The following is a 26,514-nucleotide window of genomic DNA, read 5'->3' on the forward strand; positions in this document are numbered from 1 at the left end:
ACATTTAAGGTGTTTGAGTAGAAGTCACGGTTGAGAGGCGCGTGACGGCTGCTTATGCTCGCGTTCGATGCGTTGGCCACGACCTCGGAGGAGCCAAAACTGTCGTTTCATGTTTCCGTTTCTTTTTCCCTCTGCGACCCCACTTTCCCAGGAGAGAGCAGGCATGGTCCCCCGCAGACGTGGTCCAGGGAAGCGGTGGTCGTAGTTATCCAGTAAAATGTCCAGGGGCTGACAGCGGCTTCCGATGCCGAGTTTCAGCCCGCTGTTTTCACGTTGCGCGTTTTGTGGACTCTGTGAACGGGCCACCTTTGACTTTGCGCTCCGGTTGTGGTGGCACGAAAGGGATGCAGTGACCGCCTTGGCTGCTGTTACCTTCTCCCCGTCCGGAAGTTTTCGTAAGCTGGCGTTTTAGCGTTGGTGGCTTTATTTCCTGCTTGGAGGGGTGACTCCTGTATAGCCTAGGAATGGGAAGAAGCGATTAAAGTCGATGATTACAACCACCAGATTGCCGGGGGGCGGGGGGGGGGCGGGTTCAGCCACACCCTTCCAAGAGGGAGGCGGGGCGGAGAGGACCCATCGCTGTCACCTCGCGGGGCTTCAGACCCCATCTTTGAACCCACTCTGCACGCGGGGGAGGCCGTGCTGGGCTTTCAGGCTCTAGGCGTGGCCCTTACTTCCCCACGGGACCCACACGAACTTGGAATTCCATTCCATTTGCACCCCCTACCCTGCACAAGTCCTACTGGAAATGAAAAAAGGCTTTAGCAGCGTCTTACAGAGCCCGGCCTGGAGTGAATGGTGGGGTTTGGGGGGGGAGTGCGCGATGAGCACCTTGCGTTTGTCTTCACTTTCACAGCAGCCGGGTGGCCTTATCTGCTCTCCCTATATCTTGCCAATGGCTGAGAGGAAACAGAGGGAAATGAAGTAGAGGTCAAGGATCAATCCTCTCATCTCAGACACTCTTCTGATCTGAAGGGAAAAATGCTCTTCCATCTTTTTTATTTCTGCCCCTGGGTCAACCGCAGCTGGAACCCTGGTTCATAAACATTGGGCGGTGACGTCATTTCTGAATAGATAACATTTCCTCTGCGGCCCCGTCATTGTCCTTTGCAGCCGAGGAAGAATGTCCTTGTCAAGGCTCTGGGACCCTCGGGGGCCGTGATCCCTGTCGTGCATATAACCAGAAAGAGAAACCCTGGAGGGGCAGGCAGTTGACTTTTTGGCCAGGATCCTGCCGGAGGACCCGTCCCGGAGCCTTTATTTGGTGGGCGAGTCCATCTTCGGAACTCTGTTAAAAACACTCCACTCTTTGAAAAGCCTTCAGTGAAAAGTGAAACCACCTCATTTGGAAGCTGTCTTTTGGTTTTAATCAGAACCGGGTCAGAGAAATGGGTCTGGGGGAATAGTTTGGACTTTGGGGGACTTGATGATTTTATTACCATCAAATATAAATGGAGTAATTGTTTTTCTACCCTTTCTACTTGTTCTATTTAAATTTCATGGATTGGTGGACGTGAACAAAGGAGGGGGGATCGCTGAAGGGAGGGAGGGGTGCAGGGTAGAGGGGGCCAGAGGGGGAAAACGTGGGACAACTCTAATAGCAAAATCAATAAACAATAATTAAAAAAAGAAAAAAAGAAATTTCATGTGTTAGAGTTTGGCATTTTCTTCTTTGCTCCTTCCCCCTTCGCCCTCCCGCTTTTCCTTTGAAAATTTATTTCTGTTTGTCAAATTTAATTTTCTTTTTCTATGTGATCCTTCTCAGGATATGACTGAGATGGCTCCAGAGAATATAACATTTCTAGAGGCTCACTCTTTATATTAAGTTTCAAAAAACAAATTTGCCCTCCAGGGATGGTTCGTTTTCTCTGTGTGAGGCTGCTGCAGGCTCGGGGCCTGGAGCAAGGACAAGGCGTCCACAGGTCGCTGTGCAGGGGGCAGGAGGTGAGGGGCGGTCGAGGGCGTGCCCTGCCTTTTCACAGCATCTGGGGTCCGGCTGACCACGGGCACGGGTGTTCATTAAGTGGTTCTCGTGTGGCCCCGGTGGGCCTGGCCTGCTCATTTCCGCGGGCTCTCTGCGGGCTGGATGCTGTGCCTGCGCAAGATCGCAGGTGCTGCAGAAAGCTTAGGAAATGACTGTTTTGACTGAACCTCCGTCAGTGTCCTGCAGCGGGGTTTGCGGCTGGCCCCCTACTTGCCGCAGGGCTTCTAGCTTGTGAGCCCTGGAGGGCAGTGTCTGGGCCTGCAGCGCGGAGTCTGGCTCCGGGAGGGAGGGCTCGGTGGGCGGCGGCAACACTGCCTGTACGCGGTCTCGGGGAGGAAACCTGCAGGTTCTTCCTTTGGCTTCGGAAGTCCGTTTAGAGAGAAGCTGCCATCTGCCAGCACAAGTAGAAGAAAAGATAGCCCCAAGCTCTCTGCTTTCTCCTCCCGCTCCCGAGAGCAGACCCCGCTGCTGTGTTTGAAGTGTGCTTTGTGTATGTTTGTGGTCCTGTACTGTTGGTTGGCGCACCTCTGTTTTTCATGGACAGAAATGCGGTCGTTGGTGTCCCTCTGTTCCCGCCTTGTTCCTCGGCGGTATGTCCAAAGCCGCTATCTCTGGATAGTTCGCCCTCAGTGCTCTCTGCTTTGTGGGCTCTCTCTGCTTTGTGGGCGCTCCCCACGTCTCGCTGACTGCTCCCCTCCAACACTGCTGTGCTCCTGTGCCCCCTCGTCCCGCCCCGCCGGATCACACAGCTGTGGGCCCCCCGCCCCCGCGGCCATCCTGCAGTGCGCGGGTGGGGGTGCGCATGCCTTTGGGGTGCATTCCCAGGAGGGGGTTGCTCTTCGTGGGGTATCAGGATACAGACTTTGGATAAGTAAGGTCGGCGGCTCCCACGCGCAGCGTCACAGTCTGTACTTCCACCCACAGTGCCTGGGGGCGGCCCATGTCCTATTGCATCACAATCTCTACTGCTCTAATCATTGTGCTTTTAATTTTATTTCCTTATTTTTTTTATTGTTTTAATCCTCATTCAAGGATATGCTTTATTGATTTTAGAGAGAAAGGAGGGGAAAGAGGAAGAGAGACAGAAAGAAAGAAATATTGATGTGAGAGAGAAACATTGATCAGTTGCCTCTTGTATGCAGGCACCCTGACCAGGGATTGAAACCACAGCCTTTTTTGGTGCACGGGACGATGCTCCAACCAACTGAGCCGCCAGGCCAGGGCTGATCATTGTGTTTTAAACGTTTATTTCTCTGGTCATCGTTAAGTTTGAGCATCTCTTCACACATGTGTGTGTATACCTGTCAGGTTTCCTCTTCTCTGCGCTGTGTATGAACTTAGCTTACGTTGCACTTGGTTTCTCTCTTTTTCTTGTCACTTTGCAGTATTTCCTTACATAACCTAGGACGCTAATCCCTTGTGAGGCTCAGAAAAGACAGCACATATTGATACTGACAATGCAGAAGCGATACCACAATAACAGGAGAGCAGGCAGCCAGTTACGTCGAGTAACTGTAGCTTTGAATCCCCGAGCGTACTGACCCCCCACCCCCGTTTCTTGTCACTGTCTGCGAACACTGTCCCAGAGGCACGTCCGGACGGCACGGGGAACCTCTGATGCGGACAGCGCGGCTCTTGGGAGGTAGCTCTCCAGCCGTGCAGTTGAGCTCTGGACAGTCTGTGCCTGCGGTGTCCCCAGTGGGTCTCTGGTGCCCTTGTCAGAAGAGTGCAGTGGGCTCAGTTGGTCACGTCACGGTCTCCTTTGCAAGGCGCCCGGGCATCTGCGCGCCCTGTTCTGAACACTTAGGAGCATCTCTGTGCTTAATCCTCCCTGAGGACCTCGCTCATGTGAACCCCATCCCTCTCCGGTGCCCCCACCTCCGGTTGTGAAAATGATCACTTCTTAAGAGGGGTTCTGCCTTGCTGCAGCATCTGCCCAGGTTCCGCTCCGGAGCTAATCCCCGCTCCCCGGTTTCTGAGGTTGACCTTTGGGGACCGTCTGGAAGCGCGGCAGCTCTGGCTGCTCTGTGGGAACTTGCCCCGCTTGTGCGTCGCCTGCGTGCGCAGCGATTCTCTGGCTTGGTCCTTCTGCCCCTGGGGACAGAGCTGGAATGTGACGGAGCCTTGGGGGCACGTCTCCGAGTGAGGCGTCCCAAAGTGACTGCAGAGTGTTTGGGAGGAGGAAACGTTGCCAGACGTCACGCCGTGGTGGCCTTGCTGGGAGGCTGTGACGGACCATGGGGCCGTGGCTGTTGGCAGGGACGGTGTCTGCCCTCAGCCCGAAGAGCGGGGCTTGGGGTGGGTCAGGTATGGCCGGTCCGTCATGGAAGGGACTGGGACTCGTCCACCCAGCGTGGGGTTCCCGCCAGCAGCTGTAGCGCGTCTGTCTGTCGCTCTTGCTCCCCTTTCCCTCTCCCTGAGGACGGAATGGGAACTTGGGTCTAGGCCGGACCCCCAGGCAGGAGGTGGGCCCGGGGTCCCAGGCTGCTGTTTCCTGTCCCGGGCTTTTGCCACAGAAGGACTTTGTGAGACGTGGCCGCTCCAGGGCACGGCTCCTCTGAACCGAGGCGGGAGGAAGTTGGCTCTCAATAGGATTTCTGTTACGCAGCAGCTCTTGATGATCTGAGGGTGCTGGTGTTTGCCCTTGGCAGTGACCCCAGTCCACATCAGGCAGAGGGAGGGACAGGAGGGCGCATTCTCGGGGGCCAGCTCGGGGACAAGTGGGCCAAAGGACACTCCTCCTCTTGGACTTGTGCTTTTTAACTTTAAAGTGATGCCTTCACAGCCATGTGTGGCAGAGGGAGGGGAAGGAGCTGGCGCCTGTTCAGGCCGCTGGCCAGGCCCCACGTACAACTTCGGGGTGATCTCCGCAAGACCCCCATAGTGTATCTCAAAGTGTTAAGAGCACTGTGTCCTGGTGACAAGCTGACCCCCCAGGATCTGCACAAAGGTGTACTTAGGACCCTCCGATGTCTCCTTGTACTAACTGTCTCCACTTTGTGTTTGTTCAGGGTGGTACAGAGGTTACACCTTAAGGAAAAAGTCTAAGAAGGTAAGTCATTTTTTTTTTTTATTAAACCCAGTGCATGTCTCTTCATAAATCACCCTGTGAGAGGAAATCAATTCTATCTCATTTGTGCCTACACGTTTTCCTTATTTATCTCTTTCTCTGAATTTAAACTGTATACGGGCTGAAGTGCAGACCGCCCTGAATTGCTTTCTCCTGAACAATGGGTGGACAATAGTAGCGATTTCAGCGGCATTTCTGTGAGTGAATTGCTGAGCGGCAATGCGCCGTCAACCTGAGCTCACGGAAGGCAGAACCCTCCTCTTTCCCTGGTAGAATTTTGTCCCCATTTAAGGACAGGGCGTGCAGATGAACGATGCAGGGATAATGACTGCAGAAAACAGAAAACAAAACCCAAAAACTGGCCGTGCCTTTCAATTTTATATTCTCCTCGATGACCAGGAACAGATGGGCGAGGCCCGCGCGCGCCTTCCGCTCTGGCGTCTGTGCGGTCTGCGTCGGCCCGCAGGGGAGGGCTGCCGCTGTCCAGGGCCCTTGGCGCGCTGAGGCACGTAATTACGCCACGGCCGCTGTGGCGGACACTCCTGAGCACAGCTCTGCTGTGGCTTTTCCCTTCTTAGCTCCACCCGCTAATGATGGCTCTTCTGTTTCATTTTGGGATGTGGAAGTAATGCCCATGCTAAGCTGTGGTTCGGCCGTCCACGTCACCTTATACATGTTTAATATCTAGTTACGCATGACAGATGGTTCACTTTACTTCTGTTCCCAAGCTTCGCCTCTCATTACCCCCTTGTTGGGCCAGGCCCCTCCTGGGGTCCTGAGCCTGTAACTAAGGCTTCTGAAGTTGGTGGCTCACGCAAGGGTGCCCCGCCTCCCCCGCCGGCCACGGCCTGAGCCACAGGTCTCTGTGTCCAGTGGCCTGGAGCCGGGAGGTTTGGTCAAGGTCGGATTCAAACCAGCAGGATGGTGGGATAGGGTTCTTCCAGGGAAGCGGTGGTCCACGCTCATGGCCCCTTTTGTAACTGCGAGCGCCTTCCTGTAGATACAGCCCCGCGTTTGATCCGAGGGCTTTATTAATAAAGACCTCGGACTGTGGGCCAGCGTGCACCGTTGTCTTTGTCGCTTAGCCTGTCTTCCTGCCCCACTCCCACCCTCTCTGTGCTCGTTCTTTATGTGAAATCCAGCCACGTTCCCACGGGCAGGCGGTTCGGGGATCCTGGTGCCTGAGCCCTTCCCCGGCGTGGTAAGTGGCCGTGGTTGCCTGGATGGCCTGTGTCAATCCTTGGGGGCCAGACACTGGGGAAACCTAGTCAGAAGCCCCTGTTCCCACTGCACGCATGTCAAAGCCACCGGTGTCACCGAGGGGACCTCGGCTGCATGCCCCGAATCTCACGCTGGAAGCCCTACCCAGTGCCCAGGCGCTGCCCGGACCCCGGCCCTTGCCTTTCAGGGGCTCCGCTCTGCCTCCCACCGCCAGGAAGGGAGGTCCCCGTCTTGTCAGAAGCTGGACCAGCATGCTGGGCGAAGCTCCTGGCTCGACACTGGCTGGGCTGCGCCCGGCCCTGCATGTCCCTGAGGGCCTGCCGCCGGACTCTGTGCAGTGGGGTCCATGTGTGCCCTGCACAGTAAACTGGGGTGCCCCCCGGCAGCGTGCAGACTGGGCGAAACTCACTCATTTTTGTCAGTTCAGGCCGCTAGCCAGGCCTCAAGTACAGCTTTGAGGTGATCTCTGTGAGACCCCCCCATAGTACATCTCAAAGTGTTAGGAGCATTGTGTCCTGGTGACAAGCTCACCTCCCAGGGTAAGTCTCTGGGGGTCAGGTCAGTGGTCACTGAGCCCGTGGTGATCAGTAGTGTAAACTGACTTTCAGGGATAGTTTCAGCATTTTGGGGTTGGGGGCTGCCGCGGACCATCGTCCGCAATAAGTGCAGGCGTCTGTGGCCGCTGCTCTGCCTGTGTCCGGGCCACACGTGAAAGCGAGGTGCGGCCTGTGGAGATGGCAGAGGAGAGTCCTCTGGAATTTCTTTCTCTGCCATCGGACAGCTTCTGTTGCTTCCCGAGGCGCCCGCAGCCTCCCCGGAGCACGGCGGGCAGGGCTGCGCCTTTCATACTCGTCTCCTCTGCCGTGTGTGCGTGCGGCGCGGCGGAGGCCTTGCGGATTCAGTGCAGACCCAGCCACGGCCCCCCGCCTTCTGGGGGCAGTTGTTCAGTTGGCAACCAATATTCATATTGATCATAAAAACTGTTTTTTGTTTCCTCCCTGAAGGGTATATTTCCTGCTTCATATATTCATCTGAAAGAAGCCATAGTTGAAGGAAAAGGGTGAGTCTGGTCTTGATGTTAAAATGAAGAATGTGGCATTCGGCCTCGCGGCCCTTCCAAGGGGAGGGCACCATCGCGGGGAAGGGCGGGGTGGAGGGTGGGGAGTAGGTGTGACCGGAGTCTGGGGAGAGAAGAGGGGATCCAGGGTTGCGTACAGCCTGGCTTGGAGCCTTCGAAGAGTCTCAGTCAGCTCAACCACAGCCCTTGTCCTCGAACCTGACGTTGGCTTCGGGAAGCACCCTGGTGCCGGGCTTGCTCGGGGAGCTACCCCACCCAGCAGAGGCTGCAGGCCCGCCTGCTCCAAAGCCATTTCTGGAAGGCTTTGCAGGAGTTCAGGGCGAACAACAGGCGTTCAGTTGGGACAAGCAAACTTTATGTTTTGTCCAATTGTGATGTATGTTTCTCAGCGGTCCTAGAAGTGATGTATAAGGTCGTTAAAAGGACATTTGCAGAGCAGGAACCCATTAGGCAGGAGTGGCGAATGAAGAGCCAGGTGTGAGCTGGGAAGAAGGCACATGAAAATGTTTTCCTTGTCTCAGCGACGGCTTTGCACTCAGTTAAATATGTAAGTCATAAAATCACTAATCATATGATTACTGCATCACGACACCTCTTTGGCTGAGTGCGAAATTGCCTTTCGAAGCGCCGCACTTTTAATGTGCACAAGGCACCAGCTGCAGCGCTGGAGTTCCAGGACGCCGCCTTCAGGCGAGGAGAGTGGCGGAGGGGCGCGCGCGTGGGATGACCTGGGACGTGGCGCCTTTTGATACAGACGAAATGTTTTGTGCGCAACATCGTAAAAGGGAAGATGAAAGGGAAGTTTTGAAACTTTCACCCTGTTGTGGAAATGATTTAATAGAGGATGGGCTCAGTGGATTGACATCGATCTCAATTAGCATCCGTGTAGAAGGCTGACTGTAGAGGATTAATTTTTTTTAAGAAGCACTTTGATGACAGCAAAGGAATATCCGGAAAATAGAATAATGGTGCATAATAGTGACGTGAACAAGAGACCATTTGAATTCTTAGTAAATAGGGTCACACCCTGCCAGACAGAGGGACAGGCACAGCGAGACAGAGACACTTTGTTCCTGTCCCTGGCCTGGTGTCAGATGCTCCGGCGTGAGCGATGAATGGAGCACGGGGGAAATAAGTGGCGTAGAAACCGCTCCCCCGCCGTTGGACGCGGCCGAGCTCCCCGCAGTGTTACGCACTGTTACGCGGCCCTGCCTCCGGGGCCATGGCTCCCCTCCACCCGGACCCACCTGCCTCTCCCCTCCTTCCCGGCCCAGGGCCTCCTGCCCCCCTCCTCCTTCCTTCCCTCCGTCCGCCTTCCTCTGCTTCTCCTGGTCCTCCCTCCTTTCCAGTGCAGACCACGCCTGCGTCCCACCAGGCCTGCCTCCTGGCTCTCTGAGGTCAAGGGTCAAGGTCAGCATCCTATGTCTCTTGAGTGGCTCCTCTGTGCCCTCTACACTGGCCTGCCTTTGTGCTCAGACCTCCCAAATCATTACTACATGACGGTTGCCACCCATTCTGTGCCTCTTTTCCCCTAAATGAGGTGGTTCCCACTTGTCCCCTCCCCCATGCTGACATGGTCACCGGGGCACCCCGGTTTCCAGACTGGGGATGTCTTCTCAGCCTTCCTCTTCTGGAGCTTTCCTGCACTGTTGGGCGCTTTGGGCCCACTTCACTTAAAGTCCCTTGTTTGTGTGATGCGTTCCTTCCCTGTCTCCTTTGCTGCCCTGTGCTGTCCCCGTGCCTGCTGCTCTCAGCGTGCCCTCCTTGGCCCCCTTCTCTGTTGCCCCTGCCTCCGAGACGGGCTCTGTGCTGTGCCCTCTCCGTGGGGGATGCTCAGATCAGGATGTGCAGCCCTGACTGTCCCCCGAGGTCTAGCTCCGCCAGGTAGAGCCGGCGCCTAACCTGAGCCGCCGCCACGGGCTGGGCGCGCCATCCCTTGCATCCGTCCGGCGCCCCGCCTGACGCTCTTCCCCTGGGTCTCACCCAAGGCCTGTGTGGTGGGCTTTGCCGGGTGCATGTGTTGCCGGCCCCCTCAGGTGACAAGGTGGCTACAGTGACGGTGCAGCCCAGCCGCGGTCAATACGTCAGGGCCAGCTGACACCTTAGTCCCAGGGACAGATCAGGCTGATGAGAAAGGAGAAGGTGCGAAGTATGCGGCCCTGAGACCCGGGCACGGCGCTCGCAGGGAGGCCCCCCGCATGGCGAGAGCCGGGGGGAGAGCCTGCTGGGCTCAGCGGGGGACTCAGGATCTGTGAGATGAGAGCCACCCCGTGCTGACGAATGTCCTCGTCCCGCGAGTGGGGAGAAAGCCCCCTGGAGACTTTGTAAGGGGCCCTACAGGGTGTCATGTGCCATGTTTTCATCAGCGCCCCCGGGGAAACTCGGTCACAGACTTGGCAGGGCCCTTTGGACCGTCACGTCTCGTCACGGGCACCGATGGCACCCCATCCAAGGTTAACTCCTACAGGCCGTTTTGTGGGGGGTGGTCTTGTGTGCACCCCTCCCTCAGACATTGGGTCCCTGCTGCTCCCGCAGGAGCTGTGACCAGACCTCCCCCCAGGCTTTGTCGCTGGGACTCTGTTGTCTCTTCCTCTGGGGGGCGGAAGCCAGGTTCAGCCCTCACTCCGGCCTGCGCCCTGCACAAGCCAGGACGTGCAGGTGTGACCTCTTCCCTACCCCTGTACGTCCCATGCTGGTGGGAGGCTCATCCATTTGGACACTGTGTCTCTGCAGGACCCCCGGGGCTGGGGGGCTGGCGGGCTGGCATCACAAGCCACAAGCTCAGCCTCTTTCGCAGCCCCTGGATTGTGAGTCCTGAGGAGCGCACTGCCCGACCCAGAGCGCAACCAGGAAACAGTGGTAGATTTGATAAAACGAGACAGTAAGTTGAGAATAAGTCAAGGGTTAACGTGCTGGGGTAGAGACAAAAGAGAAAGACGAGGGCCAGGGTTCGGGATCCGCGGGAGCCCCTGTGGATGACTGAGCGCAATCACTTCGCTCCGAGTCCGCCACGGGTAACTGCTTCAGCATTAGCATCTGATGAGTTTTATGCCTGATGGAAATGCAAAAGCCGTCTTCACCCAAACCTGCATTTTAATGCCACCCCAGTTGGTTGTAATTTATGGCATGTGTAAGAGAGATGGGTTCACACATTAGGGAGGTGCTTTCCACTGCCCAGACCTTCGCGCTCTGGAGACTTTTAATGGGCTGTTATTTGCCGCCTTTGTCTTATCTTGGCATGGGAGGTGGACAACGGACGAGCCTTCTCAGGCTTTGTACAGACACGACCTTTTGCTCCTGGAGATGCACGCGTGTGTATGTGTGGGTACAGTCTGGCTGACGTGTCTTCTCTCTGTCGCCTGAAGTGCTTTCCCTCTATGGCCTGGGTGTGGAATTTGCAGGGTGCACCTCGCAGAGGCGCAGGAAGCCGTGAACTGAGCTGCCCTTCTCCTTCCTCCCCAGGCAACATGAAACGGTCATCCCGGGCGACCTCCCGCTCATTCAGGAAGTCACCACGACGCTGCGCGAGTGGTCCGCCATCTGGAGACAGCTCTACGTGGTAAGAGCAGGAAGGCGACCCGGAGCTGAGAAACCGACAGTGCTCTTTCTGGACCTTTCCTGCCTCGGTGGGCGCTTTTCTTTCCCTGGGAACCTCAAGAGTGGACCTCCGGGACTGGCGGTACTCTGAAAGGGCAAGGAAAGCCACACGGCGCGGTATTGTGCGCCGCCCCGGGCCGTGGGCCCTGAGGCCTGCTCAGTGTTGGGCTGCAGCCTGTGCACAGCAGCGAGGGGCTGTAAGGGGCGGGGCCCCGGCTCCTACCTTCCTTGTGCTGGAAAGGGAACGGGCTGCTTTGGTTTCTGAGACAGGATTCGGCGGTCAGCCTGGATCTACCCTTGAAGTTTATATTTTGATCTTGGAAGCAAAAATCTGCTTTTAAACTGTAATAGGTGCTCATGTATGGATTCGGTAGGAGATGATTACAACTTGTTTGTTTATTTTGGCCAACGTCTGCCTGTAGGTAATGCCCCTTGTCTTTTGAGAACTACAGAACCGTCTGGAGAGGAGGAAGCGTGTTTGCTGGAGGTGCGGGAATCGCTTCCTCTGTGACTTGTGTGCCGCTGCCTGGTTCCGCTGGTTGTGGACGGAGTCTTGTTCCTTCTGAGAGGTGGTGGCTGTGACCTCTTCCATTTCATAGTCCCCCAGTGCCTGTCCTTGCACATAAATTCATATTTGCAGAAGATTACCTTTTGTTTGCCTGCGTTTCTATTGGAACAGTTGATTTCTTCTCATATGCTAATGCCGTCCCTGCAGACGCCCGGCTGTGCGGGCCAGTCAATGCTCAGTTTCTCCAGAACATAGAAAACTTCCTGAAGTCCCGCAGCTGCGCTCTGGGCAGCTTGCTGTTTTTAATCATACAGTGGTTTCCTATAAATGCACAGTAATAAGCAGTTGCAGTAATTGTTCATCAAATGTTCTCCAAAACCTAAAAGCGTGAAGTTAGCAGCTATGAATGCTTTGTGTAAATCTGAGCAGTTTTGTAGTCGGTGTTTCATGTTCGACTTAGCGATTTTTAAACAAAAAATATGGCAGCAAAACAAACAGGAGTTGATGCTAATACGTTAGTGGGCTGGGTTTTAGCCATGTAGCCCGAAGCAAGCATTCCTACTAACCCCTTGGTCTCCTTCTTCAAAATTTATATTTGCCTTTTATGGGCTTACATGATTGGATTTGTGCAAAGCCAAAGAGAAATGTGTAGAATATTTTTATATATGGTTTTTGTTGTTATTTTGTTTTTACTCTGCTGTAAACAAGTTAGCAAAATATTAAGGATTTTAGATATTTGATAAGGCTTTAGAAAAATGAGCAAGGAGAATTAGTAAGAGGGAAATAATTTTTCAATAAGCCATTGATTTTCATTTAATAAATTAAAATGAGGGTAATACTATAAAGATGAGTCGGTGGGATGTGAGATGGTCTGTTAGGGCGTTGTATGACGGAGTGGTAGAGAGGATTTTTACAGATTCCCGGAAAGAAGGTCAAATACTAGAAATGGTGGAGTGTGATGTTCAGCCATATAGAGGAGATGTTATTTTAACAAGGAGCAGTCGGCACATTTTAATTTTTTAGAGGGACCATATGTTGAGGATTTTACCAACTCAGTTTTCACCGAGATTTCTTGTCACAGAGAGAACCGTTCACTGGGTTATTTTTCCTTCGGATCATTCCTAATTTCCTTGATGAATTGTCCTCTTGCAGTTGCAAAACTGTTGCTTTTCTTTCTTCCGTCAATGCCCTTGAAATAGGTAGAAAGCGGTAAGAAGTGTGAACCTTGCATCTTACCTGCATTTCCCTTTTGGCCTCAGTACACCCAGAGCATGTAGATTCGGCTCCGGTGTCCTCTAGGAGCCTCTCTGTGCGTGCTGCGTGGCTCCCCGTGTGCCGGCGGCGGGGTCCGCTGCTGTGTCCTCTCCAGCACGGGGGGCAGTGAGGCCTCGGGGCCTGGCTTCTCCGTGTGTGCAGCGACTCTGAAGGCTGGGTAGGCGAGGCCTGAAGGCTCCAACGGACTCCGAGGGAGAGTCCGTGGTCGGCCCTCTGGGGCCAGTCACTCCAGACGGCTGTCTTTGAGGCTCTGGTCAGCCTCTGCATTCAGCAGTCCGTAGTCTGGAATGCTGGATGGAGTATTGAGGTTCGCGCTTTACTTTTTAGCCTTCTCATCTTCTAGTGTCTGATAGCAACCAAGTTCCACAGAACATGTTCCAGTTGCATGCTAGCAACATCTTGTAATGTGACAGGAATTGCACCCTATCATGTAAAGCATGTGTAGCTGAAAAAAACAAATCCAAAATGCTGTTTTATACCGAAAGTGTTGAAACGGACTTCTCTATCCCCCCCACGCAGCACGATAACAGGGAGATGTTTCAGAGCGTACGGCACATGATCTACGACCTCATTGAGTGGCGATCGCAAATCCTGTCTGGAACTCTGCCGCAGGATGAGCTCAAGGAGCTGAAGAAGAAGGTCACTGCCAAAATTGATTACGGAAACAGGTTTGTTTATTTGAGAGATGATTTCATGCTTAAATTATTCGGTGTAATAACATCGGTGTAGGCCTTGAGGAGCCTAACATCATATTTTATCATAAAACCACACTTCTAACATCCAAATGGTGGCATGGTTTTCATTTTGAAAAGGATGCGATATTTTCTATTACCTCCCGAAAACCAGGAGTTTTCTGAGTTGTTGTAGAAACCTGTTCTTTCTAAGAGCCCGGGGGTAGGGCAGCCTGGCCTTCCCACGGTGGCGTCCCCAACAAGGAACGACTGCTTTTCTGGGCACAGTGTTTGACCTCAAGGCTGGACATGGGGGTGCTTTGTACAGTAACAAGCACCTGGTTTCTTTCCGTGGGTTCCTAGGTTCTCAGAGTTGGCATGGACACCAAAGCTTCCCTTTAAATTTGTCCCTGGTGTAGGGATACCAGGTTTGGCAAACAGTAATAGAGCCTGCTCAATTTGAGCCTAAGGTAAACAACAGAGAATCCTTTGTGTGTGAGCATCGGCACAAGCTCTTACCTCCAGCCAGCTCCTCCCGCCCCGCTTCCCATCTGCTCTCGCGTGGTGTGCCCCCTCCCTGACCAGGCGGCGGGTTCTCCCGCCACGAGCGCTTCCTGTCTTATCCTGGATGGAACTGAGCTGCCGCAGCCTGATTCCACGGGGTCTGGGACCAGAATGAGGCTGCGCGTTCCCCATGGAAGGACGCTTTGGACAGTCAGAGCTGCGGGCAGCCTTGCAAGTGACCTGGTCATGTGGTTCCCAAATGCTGGTCTGCATCACCATCCCTCGGAGAGCTGATAGAGTGCAGACTCCGGGATGCGCGTCTTCCAATTCTGATTTCCATTGCCCGGGACGCTGGCTGGAAATCTCAGGTTTTAAAGGTAGAGTCGGACCTCGATGGGCAGCGGATTGGGAGACTTCAGGGGTTGCCCAGCCCCCTCATTTTCACATTGGGACATGCACTCAGAGACGAGCGGAGGTCCGTTTCCCCCTCATTCAGGGAAAATGAAAGAACCCTTCTGTAGAATCAGAATTAGAACATCATTTTGTTTTCTGGTAGTTCATACTTTCAAGTGTGAAAAGTGTCTAAAAGCCGCATTATTAGTCCCATCCATGTCGTGTTTGATTGGAAAGGCTGCAGGGCAAGATTTTTGTTTGTTTTCCCAGAAATCCATAGATTCTGGAGCCAGCATATTTGATAGTGTCACAGTGAAGCCCGTTTCATGGCCACCTGCCTAAAGAAACCAAAGTTTCAGAGCTTTGATTTTATTTTCTATGAAACTATTGTATTTTGAACTTATGTTCAGAAACCACCTGCTTCATTTGGCTGCGGGACACCATCAAAGTGCATTATGTTACGGAACAATCTGGTTAAGGAAGGAAGTGCTTCCAACATAATTTACTACTTTGATAGGAAACATGATCCTTAATAAGACAGTATTTTGCCCAAGGAACTCAAGTGCACACTGTGATTTCTCTGTAGACCTGTGCTCTGCGCATTTTTCTAGTTCCTTCAGAAAAAAATAATGCACGGTAAAATCACAGGGTTGCAAGTTTGAGTTTAAAAAGATTTCTGGGAGACATTTGAGAAAGGTCATTTGGTTAAAGCTGAGGACCCTCGCTCTAGGAAAACACACATACATAATCCATGCCCAGTTTTGCATGTGATTTCTCAGGCACTTCCACCCTCCTTCCCTTGTGGGGGCTGTACCTGTCCATGGGCTCAGCCTCTCCTGGCTTCAGCTCTCTCGCTGGGCTGACGTGCGCCCACACGGCAGAAGCTCACCTTGGGTCCAGCGCCCCGTGCCCTGGCTGCTGAGGGCAGCGCAGAGAGGAGTTGGCATGAAGAAGCTCCAGGATGGGCCGCTTCCTGTGATGTGGCCTGTGGGGTTCCGGGAAGAGCCTGGGTTCTGCCATGAGAGGGCTTGGGCTCAGGATCCAGGCTCTGGGCTCTTCTAGGTGTTTCTTAGACTTGAGGGTTCCTCCTGTGTACCTGGCAGGCTGCAGACGGCAGGTCAGCACATGGCCTGAGTCTGCTCCTCAGGACACCACTGCTGTGTGGACAGCTTGATTAGCCAGGACCTCCTGGCCAGTCCTGAGCCAGGTGCTTTGTAGCTCCACCCACACCTGGATGGAAGGCTCCCCACCCTCATTAGCATTGACCCCACCCACACGAAACTGACCCCGCCCACACCAGCAGGGGCACCTTCAGTTCAGGGCTGGGAGAAGCAGTAATATTTGGGAAGCATGTTGCAAAGACAATGAGAGCTTAAAAGCCTTTTTTCTTTTTCTTTTTAATGTCTTTCTCTTCCTCTCGAGGCACCCTGCAATCACTGCAGCTACGGGGTGATTTCATGCAGGGCGACAGGCCTCTGATTACTTGCCTAAAAGCCTGTTTACCCTCCTGTTGCTCACAGGCCCCGTTGGTCCTGTTTCACCCTCAGCAAATGTGCTTAATAGATGTTGAAGGGAAAAAATGAGGTTTTTACGGTTGCCTCCCAAATGGTGCTGTGGTCCAGCATCACTTCCAGGACGAAACCCGTCTGGCCCATTGTTGGACTCACGTCCAGCATGAAGGTGTGTGACCCTCGGGGAAGTCAGGCGTTTGCACGGATGGATGGAGTCTTTACTGCCCAGTCAGGTGTCCTCTCAGTCTTGTGCCTACGGAAGGCCCCCTCTAATGGACATTTATCTCTCTTTAGACAGACTTTCCTATGTCGCATGGTTACGAAAATTAAAACTTTCTGCTTTTGCAGGCTTGTGACTAGCAGGCAGAGAACCCCCAAGGCAAAGTGTGAGGCATCTGTGGTCCAGGTCTTCCTGTCTTATTAGAAAGCACCAGAACCCACCACACTGTAGCCCAGCTCTGGGTTTCCTTTCTTTAGATAATTGCTTTTGCTTTTCCTTAAATAATAATTGCGGTAAAAATCACCAGTTTGGTCGGATTTGGGGAATCGGAGAGAATGTTGCCAACAAATGTTTCCAGGTAGAGATGGATAGCGTTCTTGGCCAGATGCTGCTCCTGATTTAAGTTGGCCACTGTATTTAACCAGCTGGCCAGGAAGTTGCTTAGCATTACTGGGGATAACGTCTGTATGTTTGGTGTGGAAACACAATAGAACATCTTTGTTGAAAATCTTCTGATGGGCTAATTTAGGGATTAGAATTGACTCTACGTAGAGGGAAAGCTGTGTGGTGGAACCTACCAGACTATATATAGCATGTGTGTGCTTTAAACTATTCATACTGTTCGCATAGTAATTAATAACATACTTTTCTCTTGGACTTTATAGATCCGTGAAATTTCTCATTGTAAGACAGAGTCACTCTGGCAATGGAAGTTTCTGTGTTTTTTGTTTTGTTTTGTTTTTTTTAAATTCCAAGGCGATATGTTTTCAGTTCAGGAGCGTGACCTTGCAGAATTATGCCCCCTAAGTATTTGTGGGTAACCCCAACTTTCTCTGACGTTTTCCTCTGCTCCGTTGCTGGGACTGAAGTTGCCTTAGAAAATTCAAGGCCCTTGGCTCGTGTCCCCAAAGGTCTGAATCCTTGTCATTCTAGAATTCTCGACTTGGACTTGGTGGTGAGAGATGAAGATGGGAACATCCTGGATCCAGAGCTGACCAGCACGATTAGTCTGTTCAGGGCGCATGAAGTGGCTTCGAAGCAGGTGGAGGAGAGGCTACAGGAGGAGAAGGTAAGCTCAGCTGTCTGCGCTGACGGTGCCGTTCCCTTCTGGGTGCTTTCCCTGTGGCCGGTTTCAGCACTTGCCCAACATCCGGGAAGCCAGAACCTGCACTAAGACATGGGTACCGCTGCCCGGCACATCGCACAGAGTGATGCGGGGCGCGGGGCCTGGTGTCACCTCCCGTCGCTGATGACCCGGAAGGGTTTCATCCCTTGGGGAGAGTGGGGATGTCAGGGGGTGGGATTTTGCTGGCATTGACTTAGTGTCCTCATCTCATGGGAAATGACACGTAATTCTGTGCGTCCTCTTTGACGTAGGTAGGGGGCGACATCGTCTTAAGCTCAGTGAGGGCAGGGGACACGTCTTAGTGACCTTTTTCGCCTTCTGTGGTCTTTCATGGTATCTTGTCCATAGCAGATATTCAGAGATTGAGGCACTGATTTGTCACCCATTCGTTCAGCCCGTATTGAGCACCTGCTATGTGCTGGGTGCTGAGGACATAATGGTGAGGAAGACAGAGGTGCCCTCAAAGGGTTTATTGGTCTCATGGGAGAAACAACATTAAACAACGGCTCCACACGTAATCACCGTTCTGGTTCATCGGTTGGACCCCTGAGCGTGGTGCAGCTCTGAAGCAAATACTCACCATGTGCCGGGGCGGGTGTGGCCATCGCAAAGGGCACTCTTATTTCCAGTTGGCTGCATGCATGTTTGAGACCTTGAAGTGGCACAAAGAAGAGACTGCATGAGTGGCTTTGCGGTGTTGTGCCAACGGGTGACGCACGCCTTTCTGTTCCGTAGGGAGTAAAAAAAAGCAAGGGTTAGCGATGAGGGTTGCTAATGCCAACTTTCTACTGTACTTCTACTCACAGTCTCAAAAGCAGAACATAGACATCAGCAGACAAGCTAGATTCGCCGCCACCCCTTCTCTGGCCTTGTTTGTCAACCTCAAAAACGTGGTCTGTAAAATCGGAGAAGACGCGGAAGTGCTCATGTCTCTCTATGACCCCATGGAGTCCAAGTTCATCAGGTCAGTGACGCATTCCCCAGCTGCCGCCTGTCCGCCTTGGTGGGTGCTGGGACAGTGGCATCAGAGCCGTCACAAAGTCTCACCCCTGCGGAGGGCCTCTTGGGGAGGACCCACTGGCCACTCTCCCCCCACGCCGCTGGGCCGGGGCTCTGTCGGGACAGTGTGGTGGCAGTAGCTCGGGCTCTGGGCCAGGGTCAGCTTTCTCGGGTACAGAGACATTGGACTGGAGAGTTTTAAGGATGGAGCCAGTAAAGACTGAAGCGATACTTTGTTTCCTGTGTTCCTAGGATTTTGTATATCCAGATCCTCAAATCTCACTCTTCTCTTAATCTAGCTTCTTTGAACTTCTGTTCTCTGTGAGTGTCACTTTTGGACCTTGACCTCATATGGCTTCTTCAAGACAGTTGACCACCATCCGGTGTCTAGCCCGGTGCCTGCCCCGTCTGCGCTCTCAGTTAATACCCGTTGAATAAAATGTGGAATCCTGTCTGTTGTTTCTGATGAGGTAGCCTCTTCCCCACGTCTAGCTCCTGTCCTTCAGTATGACTTTCTCTTTGTCCGGATGGAAAGACAGTGGTTTAAATTATGTGCGAAGTGTGTGTGTGTGTGTGTGTGTGTGTGCGTGTGTGTGTAAAACTGCAGTATCTTCGCTTGTATTCCTCAACATTTAAACTTAAAAAGTGATGTATACGACAGGAAACAGAACGAGTGGGTGAATTTCTTTCTCACTTTTGATTAGGACTTTATTTCTTCTTGACATAGGACTTTGTTTGTATTTGAGGTCCTGTTTGGTTTGTCGGGCTCTGAAATAGGCAGTGTTTATGTTATATTGTAAATGAATGAATGGTGAAGTTTAGACTACAGCCGACAAATAGGCTTTAGAAACAATCACTGTTGAAATGCCATTTTCAGATCCTGCCGTTGTAATTATAACCCTGGACACCTGAAATTGAAACCTCGCAAGAGCTCTGTCCAGGCAGGTCCCGAAGGCCACTTCGCATGGGCCTGAGCCGGTCTCCCTGTCCGGGCAGGAGCGGCTGTGCTTGGGTTGCGGACGGTACTGAGCTTGTGTGGCCGGCCGCGGCGGTGTTCACTGTTCGTCCGTGCGGATGTCTGCTGGGGGTCCCGTGGGAGTGGGGAAATGAATGTGCTTCTCTCTCTCTCTCTTTCAAGTGAAAACTACCTGGTTCGCTGGTCCAGTTCAGGGTTGCCGAAAGACATAGACCGATTGCATAACTTGCGAGCTGTGTTTACTGTAAGTGCGCCCAAAGGGGTGGAATAGGATCGCTCACCTTTCTAATGACAGTTTTTAATGAGCCTCCCCTCCCCTCACCGGACCTCTCACCACACTTGAGAGGGTGGGTTCCTGGGGCGCCTGTCTGACATGGTCATTTTGTAATAACAACATGCTGCCCAGAATTCTTCCGTGTCTCTGGCTTCCCTTAGAATCCCCAGACAATGATTTTTGCCGCATTCCCGTGAACAAATACATCTCTTAAATTTGTATCTTAGGTTCACTTAATGCTAATTGACTATTATCCAGTTCCTTTTTGTCCTATGACCACCTTACTAATATGCTAAAAACGGGTCAGAGAAATGAGTCTCTGCTCCTCTCTTTACTGTCTGTTTCAAGGGAACCTGCATCGAGTAATGGTGCTCCAAAATAATTAATGGAAATTCTCATTTCTAGGACCTCGGGAGCAAAGACTTGAAAAGGGAGAAAATCAGCTTCGTCTGTCAGATTGTTCGAGTGGGTCGCATGGAGTTGCGGGACAACAACACGCGGAAGCTGACCTCGGGCCTGCGGCGGCCTTTCGGAGTGGCCGGTAACCCATGTCTCCTTTTCCTGGCGGGTTTTTCAAGGTCATGTCCTTTAGCCCGAGCAGAGCGGCTGCTGAATCTTGATTTGTCAGCGTTTCTGTGGCAGAGAGAAAAGTCTGTCAGTTCCCTCGTGGGTGGTTTCCAGCCCGGGCGCTGCTCAGGAGGCTGCCTGAGTCTCAGAGGTGCATCACGTAGCGGGTTTTCACGCGGTCCCCTCTCCCGGGCCGGGGGTTCCTGACCCACGTTCTCCGCCCAGCGGGAAGCCTGCCACTGGCCGCGGTCAGGCCTTCTGGGCTTGGTGACGGGCTGATTTAGGGGCGAATTTGCATCATGTGGTCCACAAACAGGAGGAGGACACAGTTTTCTTAACACACGGGGGTTCAGTCTCCGTATTTGTCCTGTTTTTGTTTTGTTGGGTGACGAACCAGAATAAAGGAGGAAAGAGTAATCCCTGTGGGGGAGAGCAGACTGTGTCCCCAGAAGCTCTCATTGATTGACTTCCTGTGCCACTCACGTGTCGCCTCTTGGGAGGTGCGCTTCTCTCCGTGTTTGATGGTGGCCATGGGCTTTCCTCGCACAGCCCTCTTCCGCCCCGGCCCTGTGGGTGAGCCTCGGGAGTTCCGGCATTTACCGTGGCTGTGGGGACAGTTCCTTCTTTCTCATCCGCAGCGGGAGGTCTCAGATGAACAGCAGTGGAAGGCGCTCTTCGCCTGCACGGCCAGGAGACTCAGGGCCTAGTTTTGTTTTTAATTACTTTTAAACAGACTTTGTTTTTAGAGCAGTTTTAGGTTCATAGCAAAGTTCAGCAGAAATTCCCGAGATTTCCGAGCGTTTCTACCTACCCCCTGTATCTGCGGGCAGAGGGTCCCCCGCTGCCTGCAGCCCCGACCGGATGACGCGAATGTTACAGCTGACGTACCAGCATGGGCGCGTCGTTGTCACCCAGGGTCCGCAGGTTACATTCGGGCTCGCTCTCGGTTGCCCGTCCTGTGGGTTTTGATAAACGTATAGTGACTTACATTCCCCGTTACAGTATCATACAGAGTTTTCACTGGCCAGAAAGTCCTCTGTGCTCTGCCTGGATTTTTCTGGAAAACCATAGCCAATCCTTTAAATAAATGATTCACTACGTCATAAGGATTTCATCATAAGGTATTTTGCTGTGTATAATGTGATCCCATGTATAATGCACACCCACATTTTGGCCCAAGCTTTCAGGAAAAAGCTGTTTGTTTTAATTTTTCAATTCAGTTTTTTATTTATTTACATTTAGTTGCCTTTTGTATTATAAAGGAATATTAGCATTTATTTTTGACCATATTATGGTACAGGAAATCTTGTGTAACAAATAATTACAAAACACAAGAACAGGTACAAGATTTTCAGGTACTACCCACGTATAATGCACATCCTCATTTTTCCCTCAAAAATCTGGACAAAAAAGTGAGCATTATACACGGCAAAATACAGTCAATACTAACGGTGATGTAGGCGGAGGAGGAAGAAGCACGGGCATCACTTTGCCGGTGCGCCCTCACAGGCTCCCGCGTGGGTCTGCCACCGAGCTCGCCACCCGGGAGCGCGGTTCTGCCGGGGAGGGGCTGCCTTCAGAGCTCAGGAAGTTCTTTCACGTTTTCTTTCCGTATTTCTTGAGTGTGTACTTTAACATCCCACCGCTCCTTTCCAGACCTTGTAGTTTTTTTTATGTGTAATCTGATATTAGAATGGAAACAACTTGTTATTTTTCAGGACTCCCTTTTCTCTTTCCCGTCTCTGGTGGCTTTGAAGGAATAGTTTCATTTTTACCGCAGGTGTGTTGGGCTTCCCTTAGATGAAGACCTAGGAGAGATCTTTGGTGGTGTGTGTAAGTCCGGCCTCTTTCCCCCCCTGGTGCAGTAAATTCTTGGGTTTTACTAGGGGACCAGTAAAGTGGTCAGCCTACCCTTCCTTTTGATTCAGATGAGAACCTTTCAGCTTTCACAGGTGGCACGTGTTTTTGTGTGTGTGATGAAAATGATTTATATTTGATTGGGGTGGTGTTTACATGGATATATGCATTTTTCAAACTTCATTGAACTGCATGATAATCTGTGCATTTAATGCAATGTTTTTTATAAAGAAAAAGGTCAATCCAAAGCATCCTCTCCTATGAGACGTTTTCTGTGAGCCCCACTGCTAACACAGGCTGGCTTAGGGACCCCTCCTCCGTGCCCCGTGGTCTTCGAACCTTTCCATCACAGGACTGACTGACCCCTCCGTAGGTACACAACTATTGACCTTACTTGCCTACCTCAGCAGACAACAAAGACCGTGGCTGAACAGCGTTGGTTCCTTAGTATCTGCCACTACAGCCACACTTGGCAAAGTAGCCACATGCGCTCAAAGGCACGTGAAATCCAAGTAAGGATTCAGTTCCTCCCTCACACTTGCCACATTTTAGGTGCTCACTGTTCTAGAACTTTACATCATCACAGGACGTTCTCTTGGAAAGTGCAGCTCCAGGGGGCCCGTTGGATAAGAGGCAAAGGGATGTATCAGGTGATTGAATGGCACTCAGCCGTCCGAGCCCCAGCCGCATCTGGGCCAGGGTTTTCAGGGGCGCGAACCTGTCTTTCAAACGGGGGAATAATTTACTTGAATATAAGAAAACCCCGCCGCGCAGTTCCTGCTGTTGTTTGGCAGAAGGCATTCTGAAGTTCCTTTGTTTGTTTGTTTTCTCTGATTGTAGCATTTAAACAAAACAGTCTTTGTTCTTTTCTTGTCCCCAGTGATGGATGTAACAGACATAATAAATGGAAAAGTAGACGATGAAGATAAACAGCATTTCATTCCCTTTCAGCCGTAAGTATGGAGCAGCCCAAGTACTTAACCAGACACAACGTAGAAAACGTATGTTTGTAACAGTTAGCTACATAAATGAAGTTTATAAATTCAGCATAAATAGGGATAGATTATTTTAAAATAATGAAAAATCAGTGTGGTCACTGTAGCACATGAGATTTTCGTAGCACAAAAGAATCCTGGGTTCAAGTTTGGTCTTGCTAGTAGAATATTCTAAGTGTGACCCCAGAATCTCCTTGTCACGCTGGGCACGCAGAATTACAATTCTGCTCTGAACGTGAATGTTTCTTTACATAATTGATTTATTCTAGAAGCGATTCGCGTTTTCAAAATACAGTACTTTCCAATTTATCACAGGAGGTTGCAGCTTTTAACGTAGCAAACCCCCAAAAATAATGATGAATTCTTTTGTAAAGCGAGAGATAGTACTTTCAAGCCAGCACGCCGGCTGCTGCTTTTTCTGCCGTGGCTGTTGCTGAGAGTGGACTGGGTCTGTAGTCGGCGAGGGAGGATTTGTCTAGTCCAGGCACGCAGGCTGTAGGGAGGTGTGGGGAGCCCACACAGCATTCAGGATTCAGAGGAGATCCGTTAAATGGATGCTCCGATGGGAAGGTAGATCCCGTGGAACAGGCCGTGAGAACGGGCCTTATTTCCCTGGAGATTAAAGCAAGAGGGTCTCTAGAGGGAGGTGCGAGGCGGGGGGCGGGCGGCGCTGCTGCACCTCGGGCAGGCGGCAGGAGGAGGAGGAGGAGGAGGAGGAGGTGGAAGGGGCCAGGCCCCTTGTCAGAGAGAGCTCCCAGCCAGGCAATCGTAGCAGAACACGTGGCAGGTGAGTTAGGACGGCCTGTCCAGGCGCCTGCCCTGCGTTCTCTCTTCTCTCCTCATTTCTGTTTTGGCTCTAGTGGTCTCAGACTTGAAACAGATTTTATTGTAGAAATTTTACATTGCTTTCCCATGTCGGCCGAGGGGGGCTGGCGGCCTGTGATGCCCAGGGGTGGCTGAAGGAGTCCCGTCCTGGCGGAGGGCGGGCTGGGCAGGAGGTGGGGTGCGCTCCCCTTTGCTTGATGGACCAGTCGAGCCAGCCCGGGGCTGCCCACGTCTCCTAGGTGACAGGAAAGGGCTTTGCTTTGGAGGCAGGTGGTCTGGTCAGAGAGCACCCTGAAGCCCGGCTCAGCAGCAGCTGCGCAGTCTTTCAGGCACGAGAGCTCCGGAAAGTCCTGTGTCACCGAGCTGGAAGCGCCCGGTGCACACGCCCCCGCACACGGCTGGGGGCAAAGCCTCCCGTGCCGGCGATGCTGCAGGCTTATTTTTCTGTTCGTACGGGAACCCCAGCCACCTGGGGCTATTTCAGTGAATAAATAATTCAATACAATTAAATATTTAGCACACTCGCCCCTCTTGAGGTGTTGAGTACCACGCACAGCTAAAGGCCATCGTGTCAGCCAGCGCTGATACAGGCCGTTTCCACGCTCACCACGCATTCTGTTGGGTGGGGCTGCTTCACGGTCACACCTAGCGCAGAGAGTTGCAGAGGAAGCCAGTTCTGCAGAACCTGGAAGCTTCCCCAGTAAACAGGGGGAACATCATTTCAAAACATGGGCAGATACTGAGGCGAAATATAAAATACACCTTTATAACATGATACCATTTAGTGGCTCCCTTTGCCCACGAGGAATAACATAACCCAGTTCTCTTGAACACTCCTGTGTGTGAGAGACCTTCGAGAGTGCTGAGGCCCTCACGTAGCACCAAGTTGAAATGACCGCTTTGCCTGCCGGTGTCTTCCGGGAAAAGCCAAGGGGGAAAAACAAAGAAACTTGGGTTATTGTTGGACGAGGGAAGGGGATTCTTAGTTCAGTTTTAGGTCCAGTGACATAAATGTCCCTAGGACAAGCTGCGAGTGATTTGAGATGGCGCATTGCCACCATCTTTTTCAGTCTTTTAGCAAAATATCCGCTTTAAAAACTATTATTACATGTTCAACTCTTACTGCAATTTGCAACTCCTTGCTCCATTAAAGGAAGACTAATACACAGATTGATATTTGCAGCGTTAGAAACAAAAGAGCAGCACAGTTTTAACAGCAAAATAAGCAATGAAACCAGTTCTCTGGGAAATGCCATGCTAATGAAACCGTTTTTTGCTCCATTAAAACTGATTTATTATATTCCAGGGCAAGTTTTAGGGAAGGGAGGCACAGCCTTCATCTCTCTCTCTCTGTCTTTGAACTTGGGGAAGTAAATTAAGACCATCCTCAGCTCTCTTGAGTAATGGGGACTCAAGTGATGAATAACGCCTGTCGTTGGTTCTGAAAATGATTTTAAACAGTATGTGCATGACGTATATTTTCTTGCTCATTGCATATTGTCCTTTGCTGTGCTACACGGCATTTCTCTGCACATGTTGCCTTGTTTGTATTTATTCTCTTGTCTAGTGCAGCTTCTAGTAAAGCTTCCTGATTCATGAGCCCCGGAAACGTGGATGATCACATTCATAATTGTGTCAGTTTCACTTTCCAGAGATGGTGGTTGTATTTTCCAAAGACTATGCCGTTCTTTTCACATCTAAGTATTTCAGGCCACGTTGAGTAGTACATAGTCTGTTGGAGCAGAGTGGTTACCACCCAAGCTTCCTGAGATATTAAGTGGGAGGGATTTTTTTTTTTGTCTTGATTTTCTTTTTTCCCTTCCTGCATCTTGCCCCTGGACCTATGCTGTGGTTTGGAATTACTGATATTGAAGAAAAGTTTATAAATAGTCCTGGGGATTAGATGCCGTCCAAGCACATACTTTCAGATTAGCTCACTTTTTTTGTTGCCGAGCAGAAATGGAGTGTAGGTCTGGTGCCCGTTTATTTCGTGGGGATAGGGTCGACCGTGTTTGCTTTACTTTTCTTGTGTGGTTCAGCATTTTCCTGATCAATGCTCTTCCCTGTCTCTCTTGTCACCTATCCTGTCCTTTGTCGTGCGTTGACTCATGATGACTCTCTCACACTCGGTGACGATGCTCTCTTGTGTTCCCTTGTTACCGTGACCTCTGGGTCTCTGTGCCCCCTTGTCTCCTGTGGTCTTGGTCGTCCCGTGCCCTCCAGGCTCGCGTTGGACGACGCCATTCGACACAAGCCGCTGAACATGTCATCCCGTTTTTCACCCAGGGTGGCAGGGGAGAATGACTTCCTCCAGACTGTTATAAACAAAGTCATTGCTGCCAAAGAAGTCAACCACAAGGGCCAGGGTACGTATTCTATGGTTTTGTTTGTCTAAATGTCCACTTACATGAACTGGGGGCAGTGCTGCGTGGTTTGCCTTTTAGTTTGATGACGATCGTCGGTGGTGGTGAGGAGGAGGGGAAGAGGAGGAGGATGGTGAGGGTGACGGTGGCGAGGATGGTGATGAGGAAGAGGATGGGGGGGGCGCGGCAGTCTTGGATGGCGTGTGTGCCTGTGAGCCTCGTGTACGGCGTTGTGAGGGTTTTCTTGCCGATCACGTTTGCAAGCCCTGCTGAGAGCCAGCCTCCTGCGTGTGAGGAGAGGACGGGACGGCATACAATGAAATGTGTGGAAACTAGAGTTGATGAGTCTGGAAGCAGCTCGTGTGCTTGCCTTCCTCAGGCTTTGCCAGCGACCTCCTTTCATTCTAGGCCTTTTTTAAAACGTTTGAATGACTTCCCAAGAGCAGACAGGGACCATCTCCTGGCTGTTTTGTCACCTTGCTGTTTAGAGAAACATGAGA

General features: G+C 51.9%; 1 protein-coding gene across 1 annotated transcript in view; it reads left to right on the forward strand.

Annotated features, from left to right (window-relative positions):
• Positions 1–26,514, forward strand: part of DOCK1 (dedicator of cytokinesis 1) — a 383,329-nt gene that overhangs the window by 44,454 nt on the left and 312,361 nt on the right. Inside the window, exons 3-12 of the mRNA XM_054581689.1 lie at positions 4,996–5,036; positions 7,280–7,335; positions 10,816–10,912; positions 13,253–13,401; positions 16,966–17,101; positions 17,965–18,122; positions 19,296–19,377; positions 19,813–19,948; positions 22,712–22,784; positions 25,875–26,017. Of these exons, the coding sequence (XP_054437664.1) occupies positions 4,996–5,036; positions 7,280–7,335; positions 10,816–10,912; positions 13,253–13,401; positions 16,966–17,101; positions 17,965–18,122; positions 19,296–19,377; positions 19,813–19,948; positions 22,712–22,784; positions 25,875–26,017 (1,071 nt within the window). The remainder of the gene's footprint in view (positions 1–4,995; positions 5,037–7,279; positions 7,336–10,815; positions 10,913–13,252; positions 13,402–16,965; positions 17,102–17,964; positions 18,123–19,295; positions 19,378–19,812; positions 19,949–22,711; positions 22,785–25,874; positions 26,018–26,514) is intronic.

The sequence above is a fragment of the Pteronotus mesoamericanus genome, unplaced genomic scaffold, assembly GCF_021234165.1.
Source record: "Pteronotus mesoamericanus isolate MK-2021 breed Mesoamerican mustached bat unplaced genomic scaffold, CSHL_Meso_final contig_657, whole genome shotgun sequence".
Lineage (NCBI taxonomy): Eukaryota > Metazoa > Chordata > Mammalia > Chiroptera > Mormoopidae > Pteronotus > Pteronotus mesoamericanus.